This window comes from Xenopus laevis, chromosome 9_10L, assembly GCF_017654675.1.
Source record: "Xenopus laevis strain J_2021 chromosome 9_10L, Xenopus_laevis_v10.1, whole genome shotgun sequence".
In the NCBI taxonomy this organism is placed as follows: Eukaryota; Metazoa; Chordata; class Amphibia; order Anura; family Pipidae; genus Xenopus; species Xenopus laevis.
In genome coordinates, this window is record NC_054387.1 from 62,150,771 (window position 1) to 62,177,188 (window position 26,418).

General features: G+C 39.5%; 1 protein-coding gene across 4 annotated transcripts in view; it reads left to right on the plus strand.

Moving 5' to 3' along the window:
* Nucleotides 1–26,418, plus strand: part of LOC108701290 (striated muscle preferentially expressed protein kinase-like) — a 134,644-nt gene that overhangs the window by 87,844 nt on the left and 20,382 nt on the right. For all 4 annotated transcript variants that reach the window (XM_041575968.1, XM_041575969.1, XM_041575970.1 and 1 more), the window contains 22 exons: nt 1,735–1,995; nt 3,070–3,228; nt 5,912–6,101; nt 8,311–8,540; nt 9,405–9,524; nt 9,842–9,946; nt 10,301–10,507; nt 11,114–11,237; nt 11,533–11,705; nt 11,996–12,108; nt 12,603–12,771; nt 15,275–15,368; nt 16,218–16,418; nt 17,322–17,382; nt 17,671–17,748; nt 17,944–18,116; nt 19,482–19,508; nt 20,578–20,730; nt 21,343–21,385; nt 21,520–21,588; nt 22,414–25,276; nt 25,487–25,627. In XM_041575968.1, coding sequence (XP_041431902.1) covers nt 1,735–1,995; nt 3,070–3,228; nt 5,912–6,101; nt 8,311–8,540; nt 9,405–9,524; nt 9,842–9,946; nt 10,301–10,507; nt 11,114–11,237; nt 11,533–11,705; nt 11,996–12,108; nt 12,603–12,771; nt 15,275–15,368; nt 16,218–16,418; nt 17,322–17,382; nt 17,671–17,748; nt 17,944–18,116; nt 19,482–19,508; nt 20,578–20,730; nt 21,343–21,385; nt 21,520–21,588; nt 22,414–25,276; nt 25,487–25,627 — 5,754 coding nt within the window. The remainder of the gene's footprint in view (nt 1–1,734; nt 1,996–3,069; nt 3,229–5,911; nt 6,102–8,310; nt 8,541–9,404; nt 9,525–9,841; nt 9,947–10,300; nt 10,508–11,113; nt 11,238–11,532; nt 11,706–11,995; nt 12,109–12,602; nt 12,772–15,274; nt 15,369–16,217; nt 16,419–17,321; nt 17,383–17,670; nt 17,749–17,943; nt 18,117–19,481; nt 19,509–20,577; nt 20,731–21,342; nt 21,386–21,519; nt 21,589–22,413; nt 25,277–25,486; nt 25,628–26,418) is intronic.

Consider the following 26,418-nt stretch of genomic DNA (forward strand, 5'->3'; position numbering starts at 1 on the left):
TTTAGGAGAAACAAGCGATCTTCGCAGGAAGTTTTGCAGGAGGCTGTACTGTACTCTACTGTAATATGTATTAAATGTCAATACTACTTGGCGACTCACACACCTCTATCCAATAGTGATGTGTGGGTTGAGAAAAATAGAATCCAACCCAAATCCAATCCCTCCCAACCTGTACCTTACCGCCCATCTCTGATGGCAAAAAAGGGGTGGGGCTATAAATAAAGGCTGCCACCTCCAGAGGCCAGCAGTGTAAGGTCTCAGGTGGAGAGAGTGGAATGAAGAGCTTAATCCGAGTCCGGAGATTGTGGACCCAAACCTGCCCGCACATCACTACTGTCCGAGGATGCACATGATTAGCCCATATATGGGCCTAAAATTATAACTGGTCAGGGATTGACCAGATATCAAATAAGAAGGCTTGAAAATCCTCTTGGGCATCAGGTCAAGGATGTAGCTCTTTCTTGATGGGTCTGTATAGCTCCCCTATGCAATTCAGTTGTTGACCCAAGGTTTACCGCTACTGGCCACTACTCTAAATTTGTTGGTGACACACGTAACAATTCTTATGCAGACCAATTAGTTAGGCAAATAAAGTCTGGCTACACATGGATAGATCATTTTGGGGATGATGGTTTGGCCCTGTTAACTGTATACTGCCTATATACATGAAGCATCGTCTCACAAAAATAGGGATGGTCATTCAGTTAGTTCAGTAATTAATGTGTCAGTTTAAAGCTGAAAAGAGTCATTTGAAATTCTACATATTAATGTTTTAAATATCACTGAAACATATAAAGTATAACAGTTGTATATGAAAGGTCTACATTAAATTAATTTCCCCAAAAACATACTCATCTAGGTGCAGGTAGGTTGCACAAAGCCTTAAACCTTAGAAATGGTTTATGATTTCTTCATAGATAAATCTAGAACACAACTTCTACCATCATTATAATTTCTATTAGTTTTATTTTTCCTTGAAAGTATGGCAATAGTAATTGTATGGATATCTAGCATGCTACAGAAATTTGCAATATGGTTTATTATACACACTTCCAACTGATAAATAAGGGGTCTATCATTTTCAGAACACGCTGAAATTGCATTTAAAACCTGAGCTTCTTCGGAGACAGGCTACAGGAATAAATAACCAATATCTGACATGCAATGACTTTTATGTAAAGCATCTTACAGAAAAGGCAGATCCCATATTTCTAATCAACTACAAAAGGAATAGTTACCAACTAATATGAAGTTGGATCAATTCCCATTTGATGTCTGTATGTTCTGCTTTATTTGACTATAAGGGATGCACAGAATCCATCATTTCTGCATTCAGCTGACTACAGAATGCTCCATGTCTTCTGAATACCCAAATCTAACTGGCATGAGACCTAAGTCTGACTTGGTTTGGCTGAACAACAAGGATAAGTCCATATTTGAATTTAGCAAAAAGATTTGAAAAAAATGATGGATTTGGTGCATCCCTAATCGCCATGTTCTATGTACATTTTCTGAAACATTGAGAGTTCTGTAATGTCTATTTTCTAAGTGTCAGAGAAGATCTCAATGTTGTGACAAATGTTCCACTTTCTGTATCACTTTTACCATAACCCATTCTTCTTCTCATCTCTGGGTGTAACATTTCTCTTCCCTCTTTCTGTGTTGTCTTTTCTGTTGGTCACTGTGTTGTCACTTTGTGCTGTCCTGTTATGCTTTGATGTTGTGTGGGAGCAGCGCCCACGGGCAGTACCAGCTTGGAGGTTCTGACCCCCTTGCAGGATGTGAGTGTGTGCGCTGGGGAGGCAGCAGTATTTGAATGCATGGTGTCGGGCCCCGCTGATATGGACGTGGATTGGATGGTCCGTGGAAAGTTGCTCCAGCCGGCACTGCTAGACTGTAAGATGCGTTTCAACGGAAAGCAGTGTGTGCTGCTCCTAAATTCAGTCCATGAAGATGACAGTGGAGTCTACACCTGCAAACTAAGCACTGCAAGAGGTAACTACCCTTACATTTCTCCACCATGCATTATCTTTCATTTCATGGCAAACTCTGGATGTTGCCAAACTAAACTCCAAGAAACCCACCAAAACACCTTTGGTGAGATGTTGGGAGGTGAAGTTTGTCAACATCTTGAGGGACATGTTGACTATGGCTAAATACTCAAATAACCTGCTCTTGGGAATTTTTAGAACAGTGATTTTACCACTCACATAGGTCTGGAGAAATCCTTCAATCGTTAATTTCAATAATTAATTGAAGAAAGATTTTGCTTGCCTTTTCCTCTTCCAGGCAGGATCCTGCATAAATTTTAAATAAATAAATAAGAGGTGGTGGACAATGGCAGAATGAAATGGATCAGCCTCGGTGTCGGACTGGAACATCCAAAAACCTTAGACCAGGGGCCCACTCTCAGTACAATTATTCTTCCTCTCCTCACTCAACCTCTATTCTCCTAGTCTCTTTTCTATACATACTATAACCTATTATTCCATCTATTTAGCCTCTTTGTTTTCATAGAAATAGGGAATGGCCATGAAATGTTAATGTTTAACAGCATGAGGGCCAACTGACACCTGGGCCCACTGGGAGTTTTCCTGCTATCCTGGTGGGCCAGTCTGACACTGATCATCTTACTCTACATAATTTACTCTGCTACAGTTATTTTCCAATGAATACCTTGGATAACACTTCTGCCTTCCTTTTCACTCTCTGAATGAAGTTCCTGTATGCATGAATTATGGCTAGCTAGCAGCCAAAGCAGAAGGGAATAGGAATAGTTAGTCCATAGGAAACATTTGTTACTCCACTACAACTATTTTTCCATTCTTACTTAAATGATGCCATTGTGTGCCTTTCTCTCTGAAGTATACTATATGCATTTAAAATGCAGGATAGGCAGGAGCAAAATGCTCATAGCAATAGAAAATACCTTGAAAATTAAAAAAATTAATTTAAAATGACTTTATATGCACCTCCTCCCCATTACTACCTGGCTTTCTATGGTACCTTAAGTGAATATTGTCTACTGCTTTTATCCATTTCTTCTTCCCTTCTTTTCAAACATGGCAGATGAGTTGACATGCAGTGCTATGCTAACTGTGCACCCATCGCTGGCTCCTCTCTTCACTCGCAAGTTGTCAGATCGAGATGTCATAGAGGGACGCACAGCGCGCCTCGATTGTAAAATCAGTGGCACCCCGCCCCCTGTTGTCACATGGACTCATTTTGGTAAGAAATTCTATCAATAAACTGTAACATTAAAATCTTACATGGTAAAAGGGGCATTTTGATTGCGGAGTCACTGAAAAAAAAAGTTACATAATGCAATTGCAAATAATAAAAAATTAAGACCAGCTGCAAATTCTGTCTCAGAATAGTATTGTCTCATCATACTTAAAGTTCATTCTTAGGTAAACAACATCTTTTACTCTTAAGGTGGCCATACACAGAGAGATCCGCTCATTTGGCGATGTTGCCAAATGAGCTAATTTTACCCTCCGGTATGCCCACCTTGAGGTGGGCAATATCGGACTGATCTGATCATGGGCCCTAATAATGCAAGTAGTACGGGCAGTCGGATTGTGGGACTGCATCAACGAACAATTGCTACGATTTGTAGCCCTACCAATCGATATCTGGCCGACATTTGGACACATATCGATCAGGGAAGCCCGATGGAGGGCCCCATACACGGTCCAATAAGCTGCCGACTTGGTCTGTCAGCAGCTATTATCTCCCCGTGTATGGCCACCTTTAGTGAATCATAGCTCTGTGTGTTTACTGTAGCATCATTGAAGCATCAGCAAGTCAATAAGCTTTGCTTCAAACCTGTATTTGTGAAATGGTTTCCTTAGGTACCAGGAAATCTCCAAAAAGAAGGTCTCAGTCACTGTTTGTGTTTATAAACAAATTACCAAATTATACTACTTAATTGCTAAAATCAAATGCTAAAGGCATAAGGCTGAATATTTAACCTAAATCAAACATGTTTTACGAGTTGTGAAAAATATACTTAGGAGAATTATTTGTCAAATATAACACTGTGTTGCCAATAGCAACTACATAAAAAAAAAAAAAAAAATATATATATATATATATATATATATATAGTTCACTTAAGAGCTGGCACTCTCGAAAGATAAGCTTGCCTGGGTGCAGCATCGTCACAATTAAATCCTTCACATAAGATCCGCACTCTCAGGTCTTTTAAAATCTTAAAAGTGTTCCTTTTCAAAGTACCCTTATCATTTACCTGTGTCTCTCTAAGTCCCAGAGAACTAAAACCCCACCCCGTTTGTACGCATGCGCGAACACATGCAATGTTAAGAAGCTTTCATATTGCTGATGTAGGTCCGGATTTGGGCCGCCGGGGCTCACAAGAGCCAGGGCCCTTTTGGCTTTTTCCCGGTGTCCCTCCGGCCCAGTCTGACCCTGCCCCTCTTAGCCTTTGACAATAACAGTTATAAAAGCTGAATCACCTCACAATATGTGCAGCAGGCTAACTGCCATAAAATGTCGACCAATGACTTTTCCATCAACCCTAGAGGTCACTACCGATTGGCTGCTTTTCTTACCAGCTTGCATGGGTTCTTCAGAGTTCTTCAGAGTCACGCCCTGCCCCTCTGCTTCTGATGGAGTTTGCGCAGAGGCTAGTAATCCCTCATTTTAAAACTCTCTGGGGCTCATTTATAAACACTGGGCAAATTTGCACCTGGGCAGTAACCCATAGCAACCAATCAGTGATCAGCTGTTTTTCAGCCAGCTGCAGGTTGAGCACTGAAAGCAATCATTTGATTGGTTGTCGTGGGCGTGGGTTACTGCCCAGGTGCAAATTTGCCCACTGTTTATAAATGAGCCCCAATGGGTAGAACGTTGTCTCCCTTGACAGTATCACCTGACCCCTAGATTTTCTATGCTGTTGTTGTCACTGCAACACAAATATTTCCAATTTACCAATGAATCCTACTAATTAAATAACCAGACTGAACACCAAATGAACACCAAATGATGCTCGCGTAAGCGAAAGTTAAGTCTGGCGAGTAGTAGAGTCTAGTCAGCACCCCTCAATTGTTGAGCCCTAGGCAGCTGCCTCTTCTGCCTACCCCTAGTTCCGGCCCTGCAACCAATTAGATAGACCGCCACACCCTCCCACTGGCAGTCAGCAACACCTAGCCCCAAGAACAATAGGTCGCATGGGCCTTCCATTTAAAGAATTGCAGCTTTCTTAACCTGAATTTCCTAACCTCAGACCTCCCACCCTCAGTAATCTTCCTGGCACTTACACCAACTAACTTCCAAAAATTATCCAGTCATAAGTCTTCCTACCCTGTCCTTCACATAATCAAGAAATTGGCTGCTGATTAAGTACCTCTTGTTACCCCTATTTCCAAAAATATGTAGCTAGAATCCCTCACAATGTCCTTGGTGGTTACAGGGCTAAGGGCAATCTATGTCCTGCATATCTGTTTTGTATTTCCTTTCCTGAGGCAACATAACCTGTGCTTATATGCGTTACTGTTTTGGTTACAACTGGCCAGTTCTTGTAGCGGCCCAGTTGGTAAAAATTGTACTAGGTATCAGATCTTACTTAGTTTATCAACTGTAATAAGCAAGATTATAGGAATTAGGTGTTATTAACCTTTTGCAGAGAGTGATATTCTGAGACGATCTTCAACTGGTTTTCATTTTTTATTTGGTGTTTTTGAGTTACTATAGATTATAGCTGCAGTTTGCAAATTCACCTATTACTGCCTGAATAGAAGGAGCAGTAATAAAAAGTAGTAATAACAATAAATTTGTAGCATTTACAAAGCATTTGTTTTTTTCAACTAATGCCACATCAGAGATCCTATCTAGGGCTAATGCACAACTGCAAAATCAAAGATGAGTGGTGCCTAATGTGTTATTACAGGACAGCCAATAGAAGAGAGTGAGAACATCTATATTGTTCGAGAGGGCGGACATCACACCCTACTGATACCACATGTGGCAAATGAGGATGAGGGTCAATACACAGCGACTGCCCATAACCATCATGGAGAGGCCGAGTGCTCTGCAGAACTCTACGTGGAGGAACCTCGTTCTGCTACAGCATCTCACATGTAAGAATGGCCTGCAATCAATGGCAGCCTGCAGTAGCTGATTCACTGGTTTTTATACTTTTTATACTTACTTTTTAAAAAAAGCTCATAATTGAATGTTTAAATCAATTTGGTTACAAAATGTCAGCTGGGCTTTACATATCAAGGAATAGAGCTATGACACATCTACCCTAATCTGAACAGCCAATTGCCCCTGCTATAATTCTTAGTTAGTGAGTTGTTTGCAGCAAAAATAAATAAGTACAAAAAATAAATAACAAGTTTGGATGTAGGAGCTTATAATAAACAATACAATTAGTATATTATTATTAATCACAATGGCAGTTCCACTTTATCTTATATAGAGCAATTCCTAGCCCATTTCCTTGCTTAAATCTTTCAAGTCCTTACATGATTTACTGTATATTACATGATGTCTTTCACAAAAGAATAGTGATATCTATTAAATGCTCTACAGGGTATTTTCAACATGGTGTTGCTATTATCACTAGGCAAAGTAGCTTCAGAATATTGTACTGTACATTAACGTACCTTACTATTTGTCATCAGTGTTTTAGAAGACACTCACTGGGAAACTTTGCCCATGAGGAGTGAACTATGGCAGCCAATCAAATGTTTGCTTTTATTGTTCTATCTGCAGCTGGCTGAAAAAAAAAACTAAACACTGACTGGTTGCTATGGGTTACTGCCCAAGTACAGATTTGTCCAAGTGTTCATAAATCAGCCCCAGTCATTATGTAAAGACTGCCCATACACAGCGACTGCCCATAACTGCCTGCCTTACCCTAGAGAACAGGGCTGAGTTATGCCAGAATTATAACCTGGAATTATCACTAGTATTAGTAATGGTTTTTAGTAAGTTTTTATTAGTAGTATGCCGGTCTTGCTGAATTGGATAGGCATGACCTCCAGGAGACCTGGATATCTCATAGTGAGCACGGGCTTCACTGGGCCCTCATCCCAGCTATTTGACCTGGTTCCATGGCTCTCCTTCCTTACTGTAGACCACTTCAGGACTTTCAAAGATTTTTCTTCCATCCATTCTCAGCATGGTGTTCTCTTGAACATAGTCACCATGAGAAATCCTACTGGCACTCTGGGGCCCAGTACAAGTAGGACATCAAGCACCCCCATGACATCTTAAAGGGATCCTGTCATCAGAAAACATGTTTTTTTCAAAACGCATCAGTTAATAGAGCCACTCCAGCAGAATTTTGCACTGAAATCCATTTCTCAAAAGAGCAAACAGATTTTTATATATTCAATTTTGAAATCTGACATGGGGCTAGACATTTTGTCAATTTCCCAGCTGCCCCTGGTCATGTGACTTTTGCCTGCACTTTAGGAGAGAAAAGCTTTCTGGCAGGCTGCTGTTTTTCCTTCTCAATGTAACTGAATCCATCTCAATGGGACATGGGTTTTTACTATTGAGTGTTGTTCTTAGATCTACCAGGCAGCTGTTATCTTGTGTTAGGGAGCTGCTATCTGGTTACCTTCCCATTGTTATTTTGTTTGGCTGCTGGTAGTGAAAGGGAGGGGGTGATATCACTCCAACTTGCAGTACAGCAGTAAATAGTGATTGAAGTTTATCAGAGGACAAGTCACATGACTTTGGGCAGCTGGGAAATTGACAATATGTCTAGCCCCATGTCAGATTTCAAAATTGAATATAAAAAATTATGTTTGCTCTTTTGAGAAATGGATTTCAGTGCAGAATTCTGCTGGAGCAGCACTATTAACTGATTCATTTGAAAACATTTTTTTTCCCATGACAGTATCCCTTTAAGGTTTCCTGGCCATCACCATGCCAGTCTGACACTGTACCATTTGTACATATGTAGTTGGTGTTTGTTTGAAAACACTTGTAGCAGCTTTGAATCTAATGCAGTGATGAGTATTATTTTATATGCCTATTTACACTTTTCTTAATGAGCTAAAATTTGTTGTAGTTGCTAGAATGAAACTTGTGTTCATGCACACAAGCAAACAGCTTAGAGTGATCATTGCACAGTACACAAAAGCATCACTTTACTTGCCATATTCAAATGTATTATTTAAGTTCAAGCAATAAAATCTAGGAAATATAATACCCTTATAATGCATGCTTTCCAGTGCTTGGCTATGGCTAATGTTACCAATCTGTGCATTGTCCTGAGCGTCAGTACAATAGAGTGGATTGTTATCTTACTGTATCTGATCTCCTTGATAGCTCCAAGCTGGAGAAGATGCCATCCATTCCAGAGGAACCAGAGATGCAGGAGTGTGAGGTAGAGGGTGTGATGATGCCAGATTTCCTGAGGCCTCTGCAGGACATTGATGTGGTAGAATTTCGGGAGGTGCAACTTGAGTGTCAGGTAACCGGGCTGCCGTACCCTGCCATCACCTGGTATCACAATGGTCAGAAAATCCAGAGCTCTGATGATCGCAGAATGACTCAATGTAAGGAACTATTTTTTTCTCCAATGTCAAATTTATTCCTACATTTCTAAAAATGTTATAATTACCTGTAGATGAATATAGGTTTTAATTATATTTTAAAGGCTATGTAAACCCTGCACAAAAAATGTAATTAGTAAACAGCCTCTTTAAATCTTTAAATACCCACCACTCTGGTTGTTAAAAGGTTAATAGTTCATAGTAAGGCTGAATCATCCCCCTTAATCACTTAGGATTCCTTCTCCTCCTGTAACCCACTTGGCCCCCTAACTCAGGAATTTACTTTGGCTGTTGGCTATTGCACATGCTCAGTTCTTTTCAGCTCAGATTACTAAACACACATGTCTAGTAGCCCATGAAATGAAGGCATTGCTGGTTTACATAGAAACTCTTCTATAGCTGTCTGTTCCTATTTTCTCTCCTAACCTCTTCTTCTGAGCTCAGTTTAACCAGTACAGTATTCAATATAAAATTACATTCTTTTAAACTGAAATTTGACTGGTTCCTTTCCATTCTTCTTTGGCTCTTTTCCTGCAGTAACCCTTTTTTCGTATGTTTTCCTGATGTTCATGATGGGATATAAACCCATATGTGAAAATGGAATGGGATTGGCATATACTGTAAGGTACCACATGGCTATAAATTAGAATATGGAGTACTGAAGAATGTTTTGGTACTATTTCCAGCACCCCCCTAGAGCAATCAGAGGAGTTGCCACTAAGATCGCTGTCTTGCATTAGCGTAGAATTTGGTGCTCCATAGGTTGCCCGTGTCTGGTAAAAAGCTTAATAAGGTTGCTGGTGCATTCTTCACATCAGGTCAGGTGCTCCTTATAATAATTATTGTTTTGTGTCTTTTGTGCTGCAGATAAAGACATCCACCGCCTGGTTTTCCCATCTGTTAATCATTCTCATGCTGGAGTGTACAAAAGTGTCATCTCAAACAAAGTTGGGAAAGCAGCATGTTATGCTCACCTATATGTCACTGGTAAGAGATAGAGGCCTATAAGTTAATTGTGAGTGCTGCAGAATCCAGAACACACAATGCTTCCTGGTCTGAGTCAATATAATTCTGAATGTAAATGCATATTCTGAATGCATGCTATGTGCATAAATGACCTCTCATTGATATCTTTTCTTGAAAACTTAATTTCCCCCACTATAAATGAACTGGCCACCTATACAAAGGAAAGCTTCTATTTTATTGATCATAGTTAATCAGCAGAAATCCCAAATCATGGTTGATCCGTATCATTGTCCTTCATATTGTATTTCTTAACTCCAACAACTCCTCTTTCATTGCAGATTTGGTACCCACTCCTCCTGATGGTCCTCCCATCATTACCTCTGTAACTGGGAGAATTGTAAATCTTAGATGGAAGCCACCAAAAAGATTGGATCCAGCCATAGGTACATCACTGCTAGATCCTGTGTCTTGATTGATAGACAAGCATTCGTTTATAGATAGATAGATAGATAGATAGACAGATAGACAGACAGACAGACAGACAGATAGATGATAGATAGATAGATAGATAGATAGATCCCTTGCAATGTTATTGATCTGTGCACCTCTATGTGTTTGCATCAGAATCTGGATGTATGTAAACAGATGATCTGTGTTTACATATATATATATATATATATATATATATATATATATATATATATATATATATATGAGTGTGTGTGCTTACTTAGGTGTGTGTCAGTGTATTTGGATACAGATGACCTGTGGTGATATGTATCATTTTTTGACCTCAGATCTGGCTCAGATTACATACTCAATACAGCAGCAGGCAGTGGGGTCTCCCCAATGGACAGTCATCGCCACCAACCTAAAGGACACTTCTTATTGTGTAAAAGCTCTGACCAAGGAACATCAGTACCTTTTCCGTGTGACCACAAACACCCCAACTTCTCACAGTAAACCTTCTCCTCCTAGTGATACTGTTTGTCTCCTGGATAGAGGTAAGAATATATTCACCCTTGTGGTACCTCAAACTGTTTGGTCTTGCATCCCAGTTGTTGGTATTAGTTACCCTTGCACCAAGGGCTGTGGAGTGGTACATAAATCTTTTGACTTTGACTCCTCAATTTATGGTACCTCCAACTCTGCCTCCAACCCCTTTGTTTTTATTATATTAATATATTTTCCATGTTGATTGACAGAACACAACATACACGGAATTTCGCAAGGCCTACTTTTAGTGATGTTGTCCTATTATGATCTACATCCATAAAATAATTTTTTTCCATTCTGTTCCATGGAAAATATTACTTAAATATTGATTTATGGGAAAATGTATATTGCTATATTTAACAAACAACTATTTCTTAAGTAACATAACATCAATATATGAATGAAAAGCATGAAATAGGAAGGTGATTTAGACAAGCTGTTTGTTGACTTGAGATCTACTGATCACCAGCTGAAGGTCTACTGGTAGATCCCGATCTACCTTTTGGGCACACCTGGTCTACATCATAATTATAAAATTGCTGAACCACCATGTAATAGAAACTTGGCAATATGCCCTAGTTATGTAATGTGACAGTTCTGTTGTGCTGCCATAGGTCCCTACCTGGAGGAGATGCCTTCTATACTGGATCGTCCCGAAATCTTGTATATGGTGGAAAATCAGCCTCTCTGCATAACCGTGACACTGAACCACGTGCATGCCAGAATCATTTGGCAAAGGTAGAAACACATGGAGATAATTTCCTTCTTTGTAAATGGAGTAATGTACATTGTGGTATATACAGATTTTGTTATTTTCTTTAGGAATATCTTCATTATCTATCACTGGTCACCTACAATTAAATCCTAAGCTTTGCTTGTAAGAAAATGAGATTTATACATATTTTGTATTCCTACTGGTTAAGAAGCAGTTAAGTCAACTGGTCAATCATACTTCTATATAAACGTTTTCCAGAAAAATCAAAGTTTCCAGCAATTTGCATAATATAATAATACTTACTGTTTTTCATCTTAGAATAGACACTGTTCTAAACAATGTTGAGGGTGTGTATGAGCTGAGCATGCCAGATGACGACCAGCACTCACTCACATTCTTCAGCCCAAGGAAGTCTGACTTAGGACAGCTGACATTTGTGGCTACAAACCGCTATGGATCAGATAGCTCTACCATTTCTATTGAGCTAGCAGGTAAATCTGCCTGGATGTATCTGTGTGATGGTTTTCCACAGGTGAATTGTAAATCAGTCATGTTGGATCAGCAGCCCTCCAAATATTATAGTACAATGTCCAGAATCGCTTCAACAAGGAGGGCTATTGATTTGATGTTGCTAGCTGTAGATCAGAAGCATCTGGAGGGCCAGGGATATCCCATTTATTTAATAAAGTTTTGGTTTCCCAATGTTGTAGGTATGCATGAGATTACTATACAGTTACTATACACTATAGAAGCATAATTTTATTATCTTCTTCTTCCGCAGAGGCTCCCCGCTTTGAATCTATCATGGAAGACATAGAGATCGGTGTTGGTGAAACAGCTCGCTTTGTGGTAGTTGTTGAAGGGAAGCCTATTCCAGACATCATGTGGTACAAAGTAGGTCTACCGAGCCCCCGCAGATAAACAGACAAGCTTTCAGGGTGTCTTAATGGATTTGCCCAAAATATACAGGACACTCAAAATTTACATTTGTCCTATGACACATCAATATTATGAAGAAAAATTGGGTAGTCTTGGTAATGAATAACTTAATATAGGGGTACAATATAGTTAATCATCTTCAGTATGCACTCTTATCTGAGCTTTTAGCCCACTCTTAAAATATATTTTTCACCACCCTTAATACTGGATTAATAAAGCCCCTATATGGCTGAAGATTCATTTCATCAGTGCATAAATCGATATATGCAAATGTGTGCTTTAGAATTTTTTCCTCACACTATGCTGCTTATGCGTTGTGTTTAGAGGCTGAGTTATATCACCATGAAAATGCCATACACATGTAACCTTATTGCCATATAGGTAACTGTCTTGTTGGCTTTGGAGGGATGTTATCTTTCATTGCCTAAATGCTGACTCTGTTTATTCAGGATGGAGTACTTTTGGCAGAGAGTGGTCACTTCAGCTTTGTATATGATGATACCGAGTGCTCTCTGGTGATCTTAAACACGGCACCTGGTGACTCTGGAGTGTATACCTGCACAGCACGTAACCTTTCAGGGGAAATTTCCTGCAAGGCAGAGCTGCAAGTGTGCCCAGGTAAGGGACACCATGATCTGCATATAAACACATGTATAAACAAATATGTACTTCTGCAGAAATTCAGTGAATGTTAGAATGTTGGAAAAAAATATATAGTTTATGTTGCAGTTTCAATCAGTTTTATAATGTATGTTTTATATTGTATGTTACAGTGTCAAAGATGCATTGTAAGAGAGTGCTACAATCTATGATATGATGCATGAAAATATTACATACAATACATACAATACATTGTATATGTGTGTGTAGAATCAGAATGTGTTGCCATGTTAATGATCCTCTCATGTCTTTAGCTTCACTGAAAGACACCACGTTGGCCAGAGTGTAGCTACATGAAACGGAGATTGCCCCAAAAATGAATGCCTTAAGGTGGCCATTCACAGGCCATTAAAAGCTTCTGACAGACAAAGTCGGCAGCTTATTGGCCAGTGTATGGAGCCCTCCAACGGGCTCCCCCAACCAATTTCTGGCAGAAAATCAGGCAGATGTCGATCGGGCAGGTTTCAAATTGACATCGGATTGAGGACCACATCGGTTCAAAGATGTGGTCCTTGCACCAACCGCCAGCATTCCTGGAGTTGTGATCTGATCACTGGACCCTATGGCCCATGATCAGATTAACCCGATATCGCCCACTCAAGGCGGGTGTATTAGCGCAAGATCCGCTTGTTTGGTGACCTCTCCAAACCAGTGGATCTGCCCATGTATGGCCACCTCTAGGATTAGATTTGTAGAAATTTTCTGTTTGCTGTCATGGCACTTAAAGATGAGTAAGGTTAAGAGCTGAGTTGCTTTCCAGAATATTCCTGGTAGTGTGGCCAATATATACAGATGTAGGGATGTTTCTAGAGATCTGAAGTCTAAATGGGATCCTAATCAAATGTTGGATCTCGAAGAAAGGCTTAATAAAAAATATCCAACCACTAAGGTTATACAGCTTTTGTTTGCGCTAGTGTCAGCGAATCCAACAGTGTACAATATGTTACAGATTTAGCAACGGTTTTGAGTATGTTACAATATATGTTACAGTGTCTGAGTAAGTTACAGTATAAAGTATGTTGTGGCATATGTTACAGTTGCAGAGAAAGTTACAGTATCCAGCATGTATGTTATAGTGTCAGTATGTATGTTACAGTATATTTTACAGTGTCAGTATATATGTTACAGTATATGTTAGTGTCAGCATTTGTTACAGTATCAGTTAGTGTGTCAGTATGTATGTTACATATGTTTCAGTGTCAGTATTTATGTTACAGTGTATGTTACAGTTGTAGAGAAACTTAAAGGGGGTTACTTACTAAAATCCAAATTTATCTCATATTTTAGTAAAAAAAACATCATGCCCAATTTAAAGGGATACTGTAATGGGAAAACATGTTTTTTCCAAAACACCACAGTTAATAGTGCTGTCCTAGCAGAATTCTGCACTGAAATCCATTTCTCAAAAGAGCAAACAGATTTTTTTCATATTTAATTTTGAAATCTGACATGGGGCTAGACATATTGTCAGTTTCCCAGCTGCCCCAGTCATGTGACTTGTGCCTGCACTTGAGGATGGAACTACTTTCTGGCAGGCTGTTATGTCTCCTTCTTAATGTAACTGAATCCGTCTCAGTGGGACTTGGCTTTTACTATTAAGTGCTGTTCTTAGATCTTCCAGGCAGCTGTTATCTTGTGTTAGGGAGCTGTTATCTTGTTACCTTTCTATTGTTCTGTTGTTAGGCTGCTGAGGGGAAAAGGGAGGGGGTGATATCACTCCAACTTGCAGTACAGCAGTAAAGAGTGATTGAAGTTTATCAGAGCACAAGTCACATGACTGGGGGCAACTGGGAAATTGACAATATGTCTAGCCCCATGTCAGGTTTCAAAATTGAATATAAAAAAATCTGTTTGCTCTTTTGAGAAATGGATTTCAGTGCAGAATTCTGCTGGAGCAGCACTATTAACTGATGTGTTTTGAAAAAGCTTGTTTTCCCATGACAGTATCCCTTTAGCTCATTTCTTAATAAAAACTCTACTCATTTGGATCATGAAAAAAAACAGTAAAATTGAGGGGCAATGCGGATTGTATGAAATTTTCTGGCTTTTTTCCCAAATTGCTTGATTTTTTGGAGTTTTTTGCCTCAAAACAAAAATGTTTCAGATTTTTGGGCTAAACCCAGTGCAAACCACAATAACTTCAAATTGAGTTTGGTGCCTGTCTCGATGACTTATACAGGACCTCGACAGGTCATAGATGGCGGATTTTTGAATTCGGCTTTTTGCAACATCAGGGTATAATAAATTTCTAAAAAGTTTTTTTCCACGAAAAATTCTAGTCTTTGCCCCAAAATGCCAACCAGATAAATTTGAGGTTTAGTAAATATCCCCCACAGTTTATGGCACTGTGTTAAAAAATGTAATTGTGACCGGGGAATCCTTTCCCATTTTAAGCTGATAATGCTAAAGATATGGGGAATAGGAAGCAAGACAGACTGTGGTTAATCTTTTCTCTTCACAGATGAATCAAGGGCAGGATCTGCAATGCAGGAAATAGATATACTAAAAGCTCGTAGACTGGTTGATTTCTACAACATCCACAAAGAAATTGGCAGGTAAGAAATTTCTTTACAACCAGAATACATATATTATAAAGCCCAGTGAACTAGGGAAGAGTAGAATTTATTTGAACCAGTGACTCAGATTGTGGGTGTTGTGTGTTAAGCTGGCCATGCACATACCAATAATATTGCACAAATCATGATACTGACCAATATCTATGTAATATGGTTATCAGTCAGTTTCGGAAACAGACAGATGTGACATTTTCATCTATCAATGCACTCTATTGTACAACGCATGATGCATTGGCAGATGAGGAAGATTACCTTTTATAATCATTCATGCTGTTTGCACATTAGAAAGAAGGCTGTACAATGTTTAGCCCCTTCATACACTCTCCATATTTTTGGCCACGTGTGTGATTAGTCAGATTAGCCATGTATGGACATCTTTAGTTTAGTATGTTTCCTTTATTGTGAGGGCTGAAAGGATCATGTAACTGTAGCTCAGCAACAAATGGAGAGTATTAGTTTACCCATCATTGATAATAACACACCATGATCATTCTTAGTTGTTCTCTTTTTGATGTTTTGCATAATATTTGACTTATTTTCTTACTTTTCTGTTCTGCAACTTTCCAAATTTGGAATAAATAATAGCTTTGTAAAAGTTTAGGCCTAGTAGGTAATGTACACAGACTCAAAAAACATATAAAACCCTGATGAACTTAGACCAAGGGCTTCCTCATACCCTCCACCTCCCTGGCTACAAGATATTTAAAGGCAAACATCCCCTTTAAAAATAGAGTATAAATACTTTAATGTAAATGTAGTTGTGAATATATTAGTGAGGAGCATGTGACTTTGGTTGCGGTAACTGATATAATCCTTCTCTTTTGGCAGAGGGGCCTTTTCCTATGTTCGGCACGTGATAGAAAAGAGCAGCGGGCGAGATTTTTCTGCCAAATTCATGCCATTCCGCGGGGCAACAAGGGAGAGTGCACGGAGGGAGCGGGACATACTGTCGAAGCTCAGACACGAAAGGATTGTCTACTTCTATGATGCATTTGAGAAAAGAAATGCTCTAGTCATTGTCATGGAACTGTATCCACAAAAAGGTCACTGCTAGTCACACCAAGGAATAGAATTGCTTTGGAAGGCAGACATCCCATAGAGCTAGCAGTTGTCACTATAATGAGCTCTTGGGCAACTTTCCCACAAGATATCTGAATTTTTCATAAACGTATTTTAGGTTAATGTGACACAATACAATCCTGATCCCACATGATGCTCCCCTATGTCTGTAGAAACAGGTATGAATGCGATCCACCTGTCACTGTGCATAGGGGTGAAGTTTGGCCAGAAAATGCACACATGGTCTTTATTTGGCCAAAATCTGTCCATGTTCACAGGGAAAGGCAGATCTCATTGATGCCTGTTACGACAGCACCAGCATTTTCTCCACCATAATTTTTCCACCAGAACAAAACACATCGTGTGACATTAGTCTTCCACTGCTGCTTGGAATTTGAGTAAAAGACGTAAGTAAGCTTAAGTTGGCCATACATGTCCAGACTTGGTTGGGCTGATTGACCGATTTCAACCACACTGCCTGACTATCGCAACAAAGTAATTTTAGGGCCCCCCCCCTAAACTTTAGGAATACGACTTATAGCAGCTGGTCAATTCCACAGTGTAGGATAGACTGAGAGCTGGCGATTTCTTTCTGTTTTTCATATATTAAAACTACTGTCCCACTGGACCCCTTTATCTCCTGGACTCCATAGCCATAAGATTAACTACTTCCACTGTAGTTATGGGTATAGCTAGACATTACTGGGTCCCATAGCAAATTCTTTTGCCTAAACTTTGGGAATATGACATTTTTCACAAACATATATTGAAGTATACTATCAGTTGTTGTTCTATTAGGCTTCCTCTATCTCCCGGCCCTCTTTCCTATAGTTATGGCCCTCTGGACAACTGATTTTCCTTGACCCTCAGCAGCTGTTCTCAAGAGGAGCTTCTAGAAAGATTGACCAGAAAACTTACAGTGAGTGAATCAGAGGTGAGTGCATTAACCACTATCCAGTATCTGTAATGCAATAACAGGTTCCTAGTATTCTGCAATAAGAAGGATAGCAAATGCCCTCTAAAGTCTTTCTAATTCTGTATGATATATGGTGAACACAGACTTGTGTAGGTGTTTCTAGACCTTTTAATGTAATGAGATTCATTTACTTTCCTGCTGATTGCACTGCCGTTTAATCCAATCTCACGTTTACTTGTAATATGACATGGCAAAGCCAATGTATTTCTGTTCCGTGAGTTACAAAGTATAATATTTTTATTACAGATTCGCTCATTTATACGCCAAATCCTAGATGGATTAGATTATTTGCACCATAAAAACATTCTGCATCTGGACATAAAGGTGAGCTCACTGACAGCCTTTCTTTCTGTGAGGTGATACAGTAATACGTTTGGTGATATAGGTGTACCAAAAATAAATGACCAGTGCCCCTTACCCCCAAAGCCATTACTTTTGGAAGATACTGTCTGATTGTCTGATTGTTTGTTATGGGTTGATATAGTCTAGTGCGCTATTAACACTGGTCTCTTTGTGCAGCCAGAGAACATACTGATGGCCGATACAACTAGTGAACAGATTCGAATTTGTGACTTTGGGAATGCACAGGAACTCACCCCGGGGGATCCTCAGTACTGCAAATATGGAACCCCAGAATTTGTGGCACCCGAAATTGTAAACCAGATGCCAATTTCTACAGTAACTGATATATGGTAATAACTTTAACTATAATTTATCTGATGATAAAATCTATCTATCATTTATCTATCTATTTATAAAAAAGGTGTACTTAGGCTAGGGCCAGACAATGTATAGCAATGTGGAGTATCCACAGGTGGAGAATCTGCTGCCCTGCTGCTCCCCTTGACTTTTCAACTGCGGGCAGATTTTGGTTCGATATGCAAAATGGAAACAATGCTTCCAAGTGCAGGCAGAGCAGGAGCCGCAGATCGGGGGGGGGGGGCAGCAGATTCTTGGCCTGCTGAGAAACACAGGTTGAGAGTCGTCATAGTCTGGCCCTGGCATTAGAAAATTGCTTTGCAGTCTTTGAATGGTTTGCTACATGGTAGCCAACCCAGAAAATCTAATCAGAATTTTTTAAGGTGTGGACTTTCCTGCAGCTAGTTCTAAGAGCATTTTATAAGGATGTCGATTTAGCACGACCAGTATAGACAATGGGACGTCGAGTGATTTCAACATATGTTTTTTTAAATTGCCCAAAAAATGGCAGGAAAGCCACACCTTTTTGACAGTAGATACAGTGACAGCAGGGTGTCATAAGAGTTATTTATTTATACACGTTCCCCATGAAAACAGGCAAAGTAGCAAAGATTTAGGCCAGCCCTCTTGTATGCACTACACAAATGATCAGCTAACAGTTAAGTAGGTTTTGCTAGAAAACAAAGTTTGACCTTAATGGATGTGGGGGTTACTATGATACACACTTACAAATCCTTTTACTGAATATTTGGGGTATAACTGTAAAGGAAACAGGCCCTGCAACTGCTGGGGGCCCATTGATCTTGCCATAGGGCCTAATAACTAGTCATTCCACTGCTGAAAAGTTCATATAGGAGATATTCATATAATTCAATAAATAAATCCCCATATTAACAGTTGATTTTAGTCTATGTTAATATAAATAATGTTAATATAAATAGTTCCATTAATTACTTTAATGTGTTAATAAGTTAGCTTAATAAGTATCAGTGGAGTTTGCCCATCATAAGTTTTAATAAAGTAACATATGACCAGGCTCCAATTTGGATGAAGATTACACCAAGCCCAGGACAACAGTCCCTCTCTACCCCCTGTCAGTGGCCATGACTACCAGTATATAACAATTCTCAAGTATTACAAAATGACTTTAATGTTAAAAAAAGCTAGACTGCTTTTTCCAAAAAATGTCTGTATTTCTAACACTGCATTTTGTCTTCAGGCACTAATCAAAAAATATTATTCAGATAACATTTTTTATAAGAAATGCTTTTGATAATAGATGGAAGGGTATTGGGACTGATGTCCATAATCACAGTATGTAGTCACTTTTGTTTAATCCAATTACTTCTTTTCCACAGGCCGGTTGGAGTCCTGGCATATTTATGGTACGACTTTTAATTTATATTATACTTTTCCATTGGATATCACATTGAATATAGTTTAGCACATCAGTGTTACTACACATATTGGTGTGGCCCTAGGGGGAATCCTTTAGAATTAAGTTAATGTTTTACAAAAAAATGGTCTCAGAGCAGTAGTTTGGATTTTTGAATTAAATGGCTGGAGCACTTAGGAATTAGACCAATTAGATGGCAATAATTCTGATCATTTTGCATTAAGAACTTTTTATTAGTGATGGGCGAATTTCTTCGCCAGGCGTGAATTTGCGGCAAATTCCCGTGATTCACTGCCGGAGATTAAATTCGGGTAACCGCTGCGGAAATTCTCCAGTGAAAATTCGCCGGCGTCAAAAAAAATGGACGCCAGCGTCATTTTGTGAATTTTTCGCCGTTTCGCGAATTTTTCAGCAAAGCGAAACGCCCCAAATTCGCCCATCACTACTTTTTATGCCTAAGAAATATTTATGTCAATAGTTGTTGGCAAAACAATGGGGAATTTTTTCCATGGGAAGGCTTACATGAAGGGGAACTCCAATCAGAAACTTTTTTGCATTTTGAAAGAAAATGTAATTCTGTAATTCGGGTAGTGACACCCTAATGAGCCCATTAGGGTAATTTGAGCTACTGCTGGCGTCAAATCTCCCAAAAATACTTCTGCGCTGGCAATTATTGAAATAGCCTGCGGCAAAACCTACTTATCGCTCCGTTTTTCCGAAGTTGCCTCGGAAGTAAACAACAAACAAATATCCCTGTCAGCCGTGGCCTTTTGTGTATGTGTGTAATGTCACATGTATCATATCATGTGTATAACAATCGAGAGGTATGACACTTTGCTTAGTGTCTCAACATGGTCGACCACATCTGAAGCCCCTTCTTGGTTGGCTTAGCTTTTGGGAGGAGGGATTTTAAAAAAAAAAATTGTGTTTCCCCAAACTAGAGTGCAGGCTTTTTAACATGTCAGATAATGTGATTTGTACATGGATTTTTACAAGACGTTTATAACAAAGTATCAACAAATGAAACCATTTACTTTTATTGCTGTTATCTTTATTAGCCTTACAGGAGTGTCTCCCTTTGTTGGGGAGAATGACTACACCACTTTGATGAATATCCGGGGTTACACTGTGGCCTTTGAAGAGAAGATGTTTGTTGGTCTTACACGAGAAGCTCGTGGTTTCCTAATCAAAGTCTTGGGCAATGAGAATCTGTGAGTAAAAGCTCTGCACACACAGTGAAACAATTAAGATTATTTCATATTTCATAGCTAAATAGGTTGCAGAAAATAATTTAGCCCCACTCTCCCTCCCACTGCAAGGAAAAATGTTGAGCTTTGCTGAGTACAGCGTTTATTAACTTTTTTCCCCACAGGACTTAAACTAGGTTTGTAATAGCTCCTTTCCAATTCAACAAATGATATTGACCTTTTATGTTGAACTTGTTTTTTGCATGCAGCGCAAGGACAAATAATGATTTCCTCCTTCCAGATTTGTATTGACTACACTCTCAGACACAGTAAATCAAGGGGAGATTATTATGTACAGGAAAAACTGTAGAAACTATTCTTTCTTCCCATAGATACTGTAAACTGTCCAATGGGCAGACATTTGTAAAATAAACAATAGTTGGCATAGTTTCAAGCAGTGGGTAACAAATGCTCTTTTTTGTGACTGAATCACTATATATATATATATATATATATATATATATATATATATATATATATATATATATATATATATATATATACACACACACTATATATATACACATACATTTTTGCTTGTTAATATTCTTACTAACATTGACCTTATTACTGCAGGCGGCCCAATGCTGAAGAGAGTTTGGAGCACCCATGGTTCAAAGTGAGTTTGTCATGACTTGCTGTTGTAGCTCATACCATATTACAGATTAATACAGCTTGCTTCAATTTTGAAGGTTGTGGATTAGGGCATTTTTAATGTACATATTAACGTTAATATCCTTAATCTTCTTTCAGACTTTAGCAAAAGGGAGAAGTATCAGCACAGACCATCTGAAGCTCTTCCAGTCTCGCCGCAAATGGCAGGTAAGTCAAATTGAGCTGTGAAATGGCGCATCATCTTTTGTAGTGAAAAGCAAACAAGATAGCACCTGTAAACAGGATGCGGTAGGACAGGATGCAAAGTGCAAAAAACAAATGCAAGCTGCCATGTGCACTTTGCACCCTGCCCACAGAAGGAGGTGAATACAGCACCACCTGCAATAGGCAGCACTGTATTCACATGGGCCGTTGGGATGTACCTAAATAGCAAAAAATGTATATTCAGTAGTAATTACCAATTTATTTAGATAATGAGTGGAATGAAAATATTTTGTATTACAGGAAATATTAAGGCTTTAGAGCGGAAATATAACCCACCTTTCATGCAGCCCTTCAGTCTTTTTATCATCCCTCTCCCTCCCCCCCCCTCAGCAGCCCATCAGCAGAACCAGAAGGTAACCAGAAAGCAGCTCCCTAACACAAGATAACAGCTCCCTGGTAGATCTTAGAACAGCATTCAATTGTAAAATCCAGGTCCCACTGTGACACCTTCGATTACATTGAGTAGGAGAAACAGCAGCCTGCCAGAAAGCAGTTCCACCCTAAATTGCTGGCTTTTTCTGAAAGCACATGACCAGGCAAAATGTCCCAAGATGGCTGCCTACACACTAATATTACAAATAAAAAAATACACTTGCTGGTTCAGGAATGAAACTTTACATTGTAAAGTGAATTATTTGCAGTGTAAACAGTGTAATTTAAAAATTACATTAACTTAAACATTATATTAACTTAATTTAAAAAACTACATCATAAAAATCATGACAGAATCCCTTTAACAAAATAAATGTCTTGTGTTTGGTTTCTCAGCGCTCACTTATCAGTTATAAGTCCAAAATGGTGATGAGAACCATTCCAGAGCTGCTTCAAGATAAAAGCAATCACATGTCCATTGCTATACCGAAAAATTCCAAGGAGTCATCTGGGTTGTCATCCTCTTCTGATTCTGATGACCTGGAAGAGCTTCCCTTTGTCCCTATGCCTCTCCAGGTCCAGTTCTCTGGATCACGTATGTCCTTGAATGAGATCCCAACAGATGAGGAACAGCCATCTCAGCCCCAGGACAATGACAGTTGTAGAGAAGATGAAGAAGAAGGAAGTCAGGCTATGGAAATTAGCAGCACATTTAAAGATCAAGGAGTTCCACACAAAGAAGCAACAGTCCAAGCAAGTCCATTGTCCAAGCATGCCAAGGGATCCCTTACCAGGAATAGGTCTGATGAAGCTGAAGTTGGTTCTTCCTCTGATGAGGAAATTTCTGAAACTAAAAAAAGACAGGAGCATCCACGGAGACCTCTGAAGAAAGGATCCAGCTTGGAATCTTCTGATGTTCCTGATGGTGAACTAATAACAGCTCGTAGAGGGGAGCTGAGGAGGGGAAGCTCTGCAGATAGTGCTCTTTTGCTCAATTTATCCACAACAGATGGAGATGAAGAGAGAAATCGACCAGATAAGGGAATGATAAAAGCTGCCTCAATGGAGCTACCAACCCGAAGCAGGAGCCCAGGTAGATTAGACGATCGAGGCACACTACGAAAAAGGTTTGGATCAGCTGATGAAGAATATGCTCAGCGGTTAGAAATGATGAGGCAGAGACTGTTGAGAGGAGGTTCAGCAGATGGAAAACTCAGTGGTCTTAGAGGCCCACTCATAGAAACACTTTCTGTAGACAAAAAGCGTTCCCCCAGGAGTGATAAATCTTCTCTAAGCCCTATTCCTGCCATCAAACTAACTCGAGCTGCTTCCAGTGAGGCTGCTCCTGGTAGAGAAACAACAGAAGAAAGAGTCTTGAGGAAAACCAGTTCCTTTTCTCACAGTGACACAGAGCCACTGGTTATGCATCGCAGATCAGGGGCACCCCTGGAAATACCTCTTGCCCAGTTGGAGGCACAGCGTCTTAAAGAGTCTCCTTCTCTTTCAGCATTGACAGACCAGTCACGTTTAGAATCTCGTCCTGAAACACCACGTGAGATGATTCCCAAATCTCTAACCCCAGAAGCACAGCAATCAAAGGTGGAAAATGGGGAGTCCCAAACTCAGAGTGATAAAGAGGCTGGGAAAGGCACCACACCTCTTCATACGGAGAAAGCATCAAATTCCTTAAAAGACTTGGTAATTGTTCTTCCAAGAGTGACTCCACCATTGGATGAAATGGCATCTAAAACAGAGTTACCAAGTATTCAAACAGATAAGACACATGGAAAAACACCTAGTGATATGAACTTGCCAGCTACTATTTCATCAATTGAAACAGTGCCAACAAAGCCACCACCCTTACCTTTGCCTTCTAAGCATTCTCTAACTGTGCCAACTGAACCTTTACCATCTCCAGCACTGGCAAATGATATGCCTAAATCGAAAGAGGGGTACTCTTCACCAATGGCTATTAAGGACAAAGAATCCATATCAAACATTGAAACAACAGACCTGCAAGATAAAAATAAAGAACATTTGTTACCACAAGCTGCTGTTCCATTACCATTGACTGTGCCAGTCTCTGAAGTGCTAAAGCCTTCGACTGCACAAGTACAGATTGCAGATGCAGTGCCTAAAAAAGATGTATCAATTCCACATCTATCAGTTAAAGAAAAAACATCTTCTCCAGCTATCCAGCCAGTAAATAAGACAACAACTATACAGTCACCTTATGCTGCTATGATTCAAACTCTTCAAACGCCTCAGGAACAAGAAACAGCTAGTATTCCCGAAGAAATTTCAAAGACCCCATTAAAAGCTCAACTAGTATTTCAGGAAATTCCGTTATCCTCTAAGGAGAATCAGTCTTCTGCAAAGGCTCAAATAATATCACAAGTGTCGAAGAAAGAAGGCAAGGAAGAGCCATCAGAAGCACCAAAGTTAATTAACACCACCAGATCTTCCAGCACAGAGAATGTTCCATTTATCAGCAACATTGATTCAGAAGAAATCTTTGAAGCTAAGTTCAAGAGGAACCGTGAAAATTCTCTTACCCGAGGTTTGAAAAAGCTTACCAGAACCTGGTCAGAGGAAAAGAATTTAGCTGCAGCCCATGCATCCCGGGAAGAAGAAATGTACAGGCCAAGCCCTGTAGGTGTCCCATTAGAGTTCCTTGTTCCTGCAGCTCTTGGACTGCATGAAAGATCAAGATCAGTGCAAGATCTGCCAGATGCTGAGAGGGATTCAAGTTTTATGAGAAAGCTTTCTTTGAAATTTAAGAGAACTCCGCCAACTGAAAGGAAGCAAAAACCAGCAGAAGAAGTAGAAGGTACTGGTAGACGACTATCGTGGTCAATAGGTAGAGGAAGTTCCAAAGACAAGAAGGACACAGAGAGCCTAAACTCTGAAACAGGCTCAATAGAAACCATCACAGATAAACATCTAAAGGACCAGAAAAAGAGTAGTCAATCACCAGTGTTGGCCATGAGAAAGAAAATAGGCAATACCATGGATCGACTTTCTTTGAAACTAAGGAGCCAATCAGATGACAGAAGGGATGAAGAGAGAACAGAGAAGAAAGAAGGACGTACAGACAAAAGCTCTCCATTAATGTCTTTACTCAGGAGATCCAACTCAGAAGGAGAGAACTTAAGGAAACTAGGAATACCCCAAAACCAACTTGCTTCCCAGGTTTCAGCTCCATCGACAGAGTCTATTGAATCTGGTCTCAGCATCAAGTCTGAAATGGTAGTCAAGGGTGAGTTCAGACAATTAATATATTATTCAGGATATACTGTATAAATGGCTCTGGCTATAAGTATGTTTGAGCTCCTCTTCCCCCACAATAAACTTGCTGCATGCTGTAACATCCCCTATTTTAAAAACAAATGGGATTTACTATGTATAAGTAGGAAGACCAGATCTGCTCCGTTATCGTGACAGCTAATATTACCCCTTTCCTTTACAGATGATAGGCGCTCAAGATGGGATCGTTGGGGCCTGTCACGCAGCAAAAAGGAGAAGATGACATCACAGCCAAGTATCCCCGCTAGTATGATGAATGAGGCGGGCAGTATAGTTGGCCGACAATACATTCGCCATGAATCAGGTATGCTTTGTAAAGGAACCATTACTTGTGGGGGGAGGATTATGAAATGATTGAGTTTGGCTAAAAGGAGACAAAAAGCCCCTCAACTATGTAATAAATGGAGTAAAAGTCTTATAACCAAAATCTTTCCTAATACAACTCAAATAGTATTCCCTTACATCTCAAAATGAGAATTTTTAATTTTCACTCAAGTAATCACAGCATGAGACATGCAGATTACTCATTTATGTGCATGTGGCCAACTATTCATCCAGAAGCACTGGATACTAGCACATACAGTCCCATCTGATTCAGAACCATCAGCCCACTTACAGACAACCTGTTTCAGTCTTCTTGGATCTCATCAGGCTTCTGAGGAGTAGGACTTGAGAGAGTAACCAAATGGAAGAACCAGAGAGATTAGGGTGAGAAGAGATACACTTAGCCAAAAGTCATACTTCCCATGTCTCTACCAATGATTCTTTGGATGAGAGTTAAAACCTTTAATTTTTGGCTTTTGATATGAATACCTTCTGTTAAAATAAGGCTTTAAGAAAGAATATATTTTCAGAATCCTTTATATAGGCTTTATTCAACATAGATTTATATAAAATGATCTGCTTGTCCTTTAACTCCAATAGATTGGCTACTGATTTTGCTTTAGTTCTTACCCTAAAACAGCTACTTTGTCAGATTTTATTTTGTTTTCTAACACTTTTGTTTTCCTTAACGGAAGTGCATACTATAGTCTAAAAAATATTGTAGCTTTTACCAGACTAGATCACTACCCATCTCCAGTTACTGCACTAGTA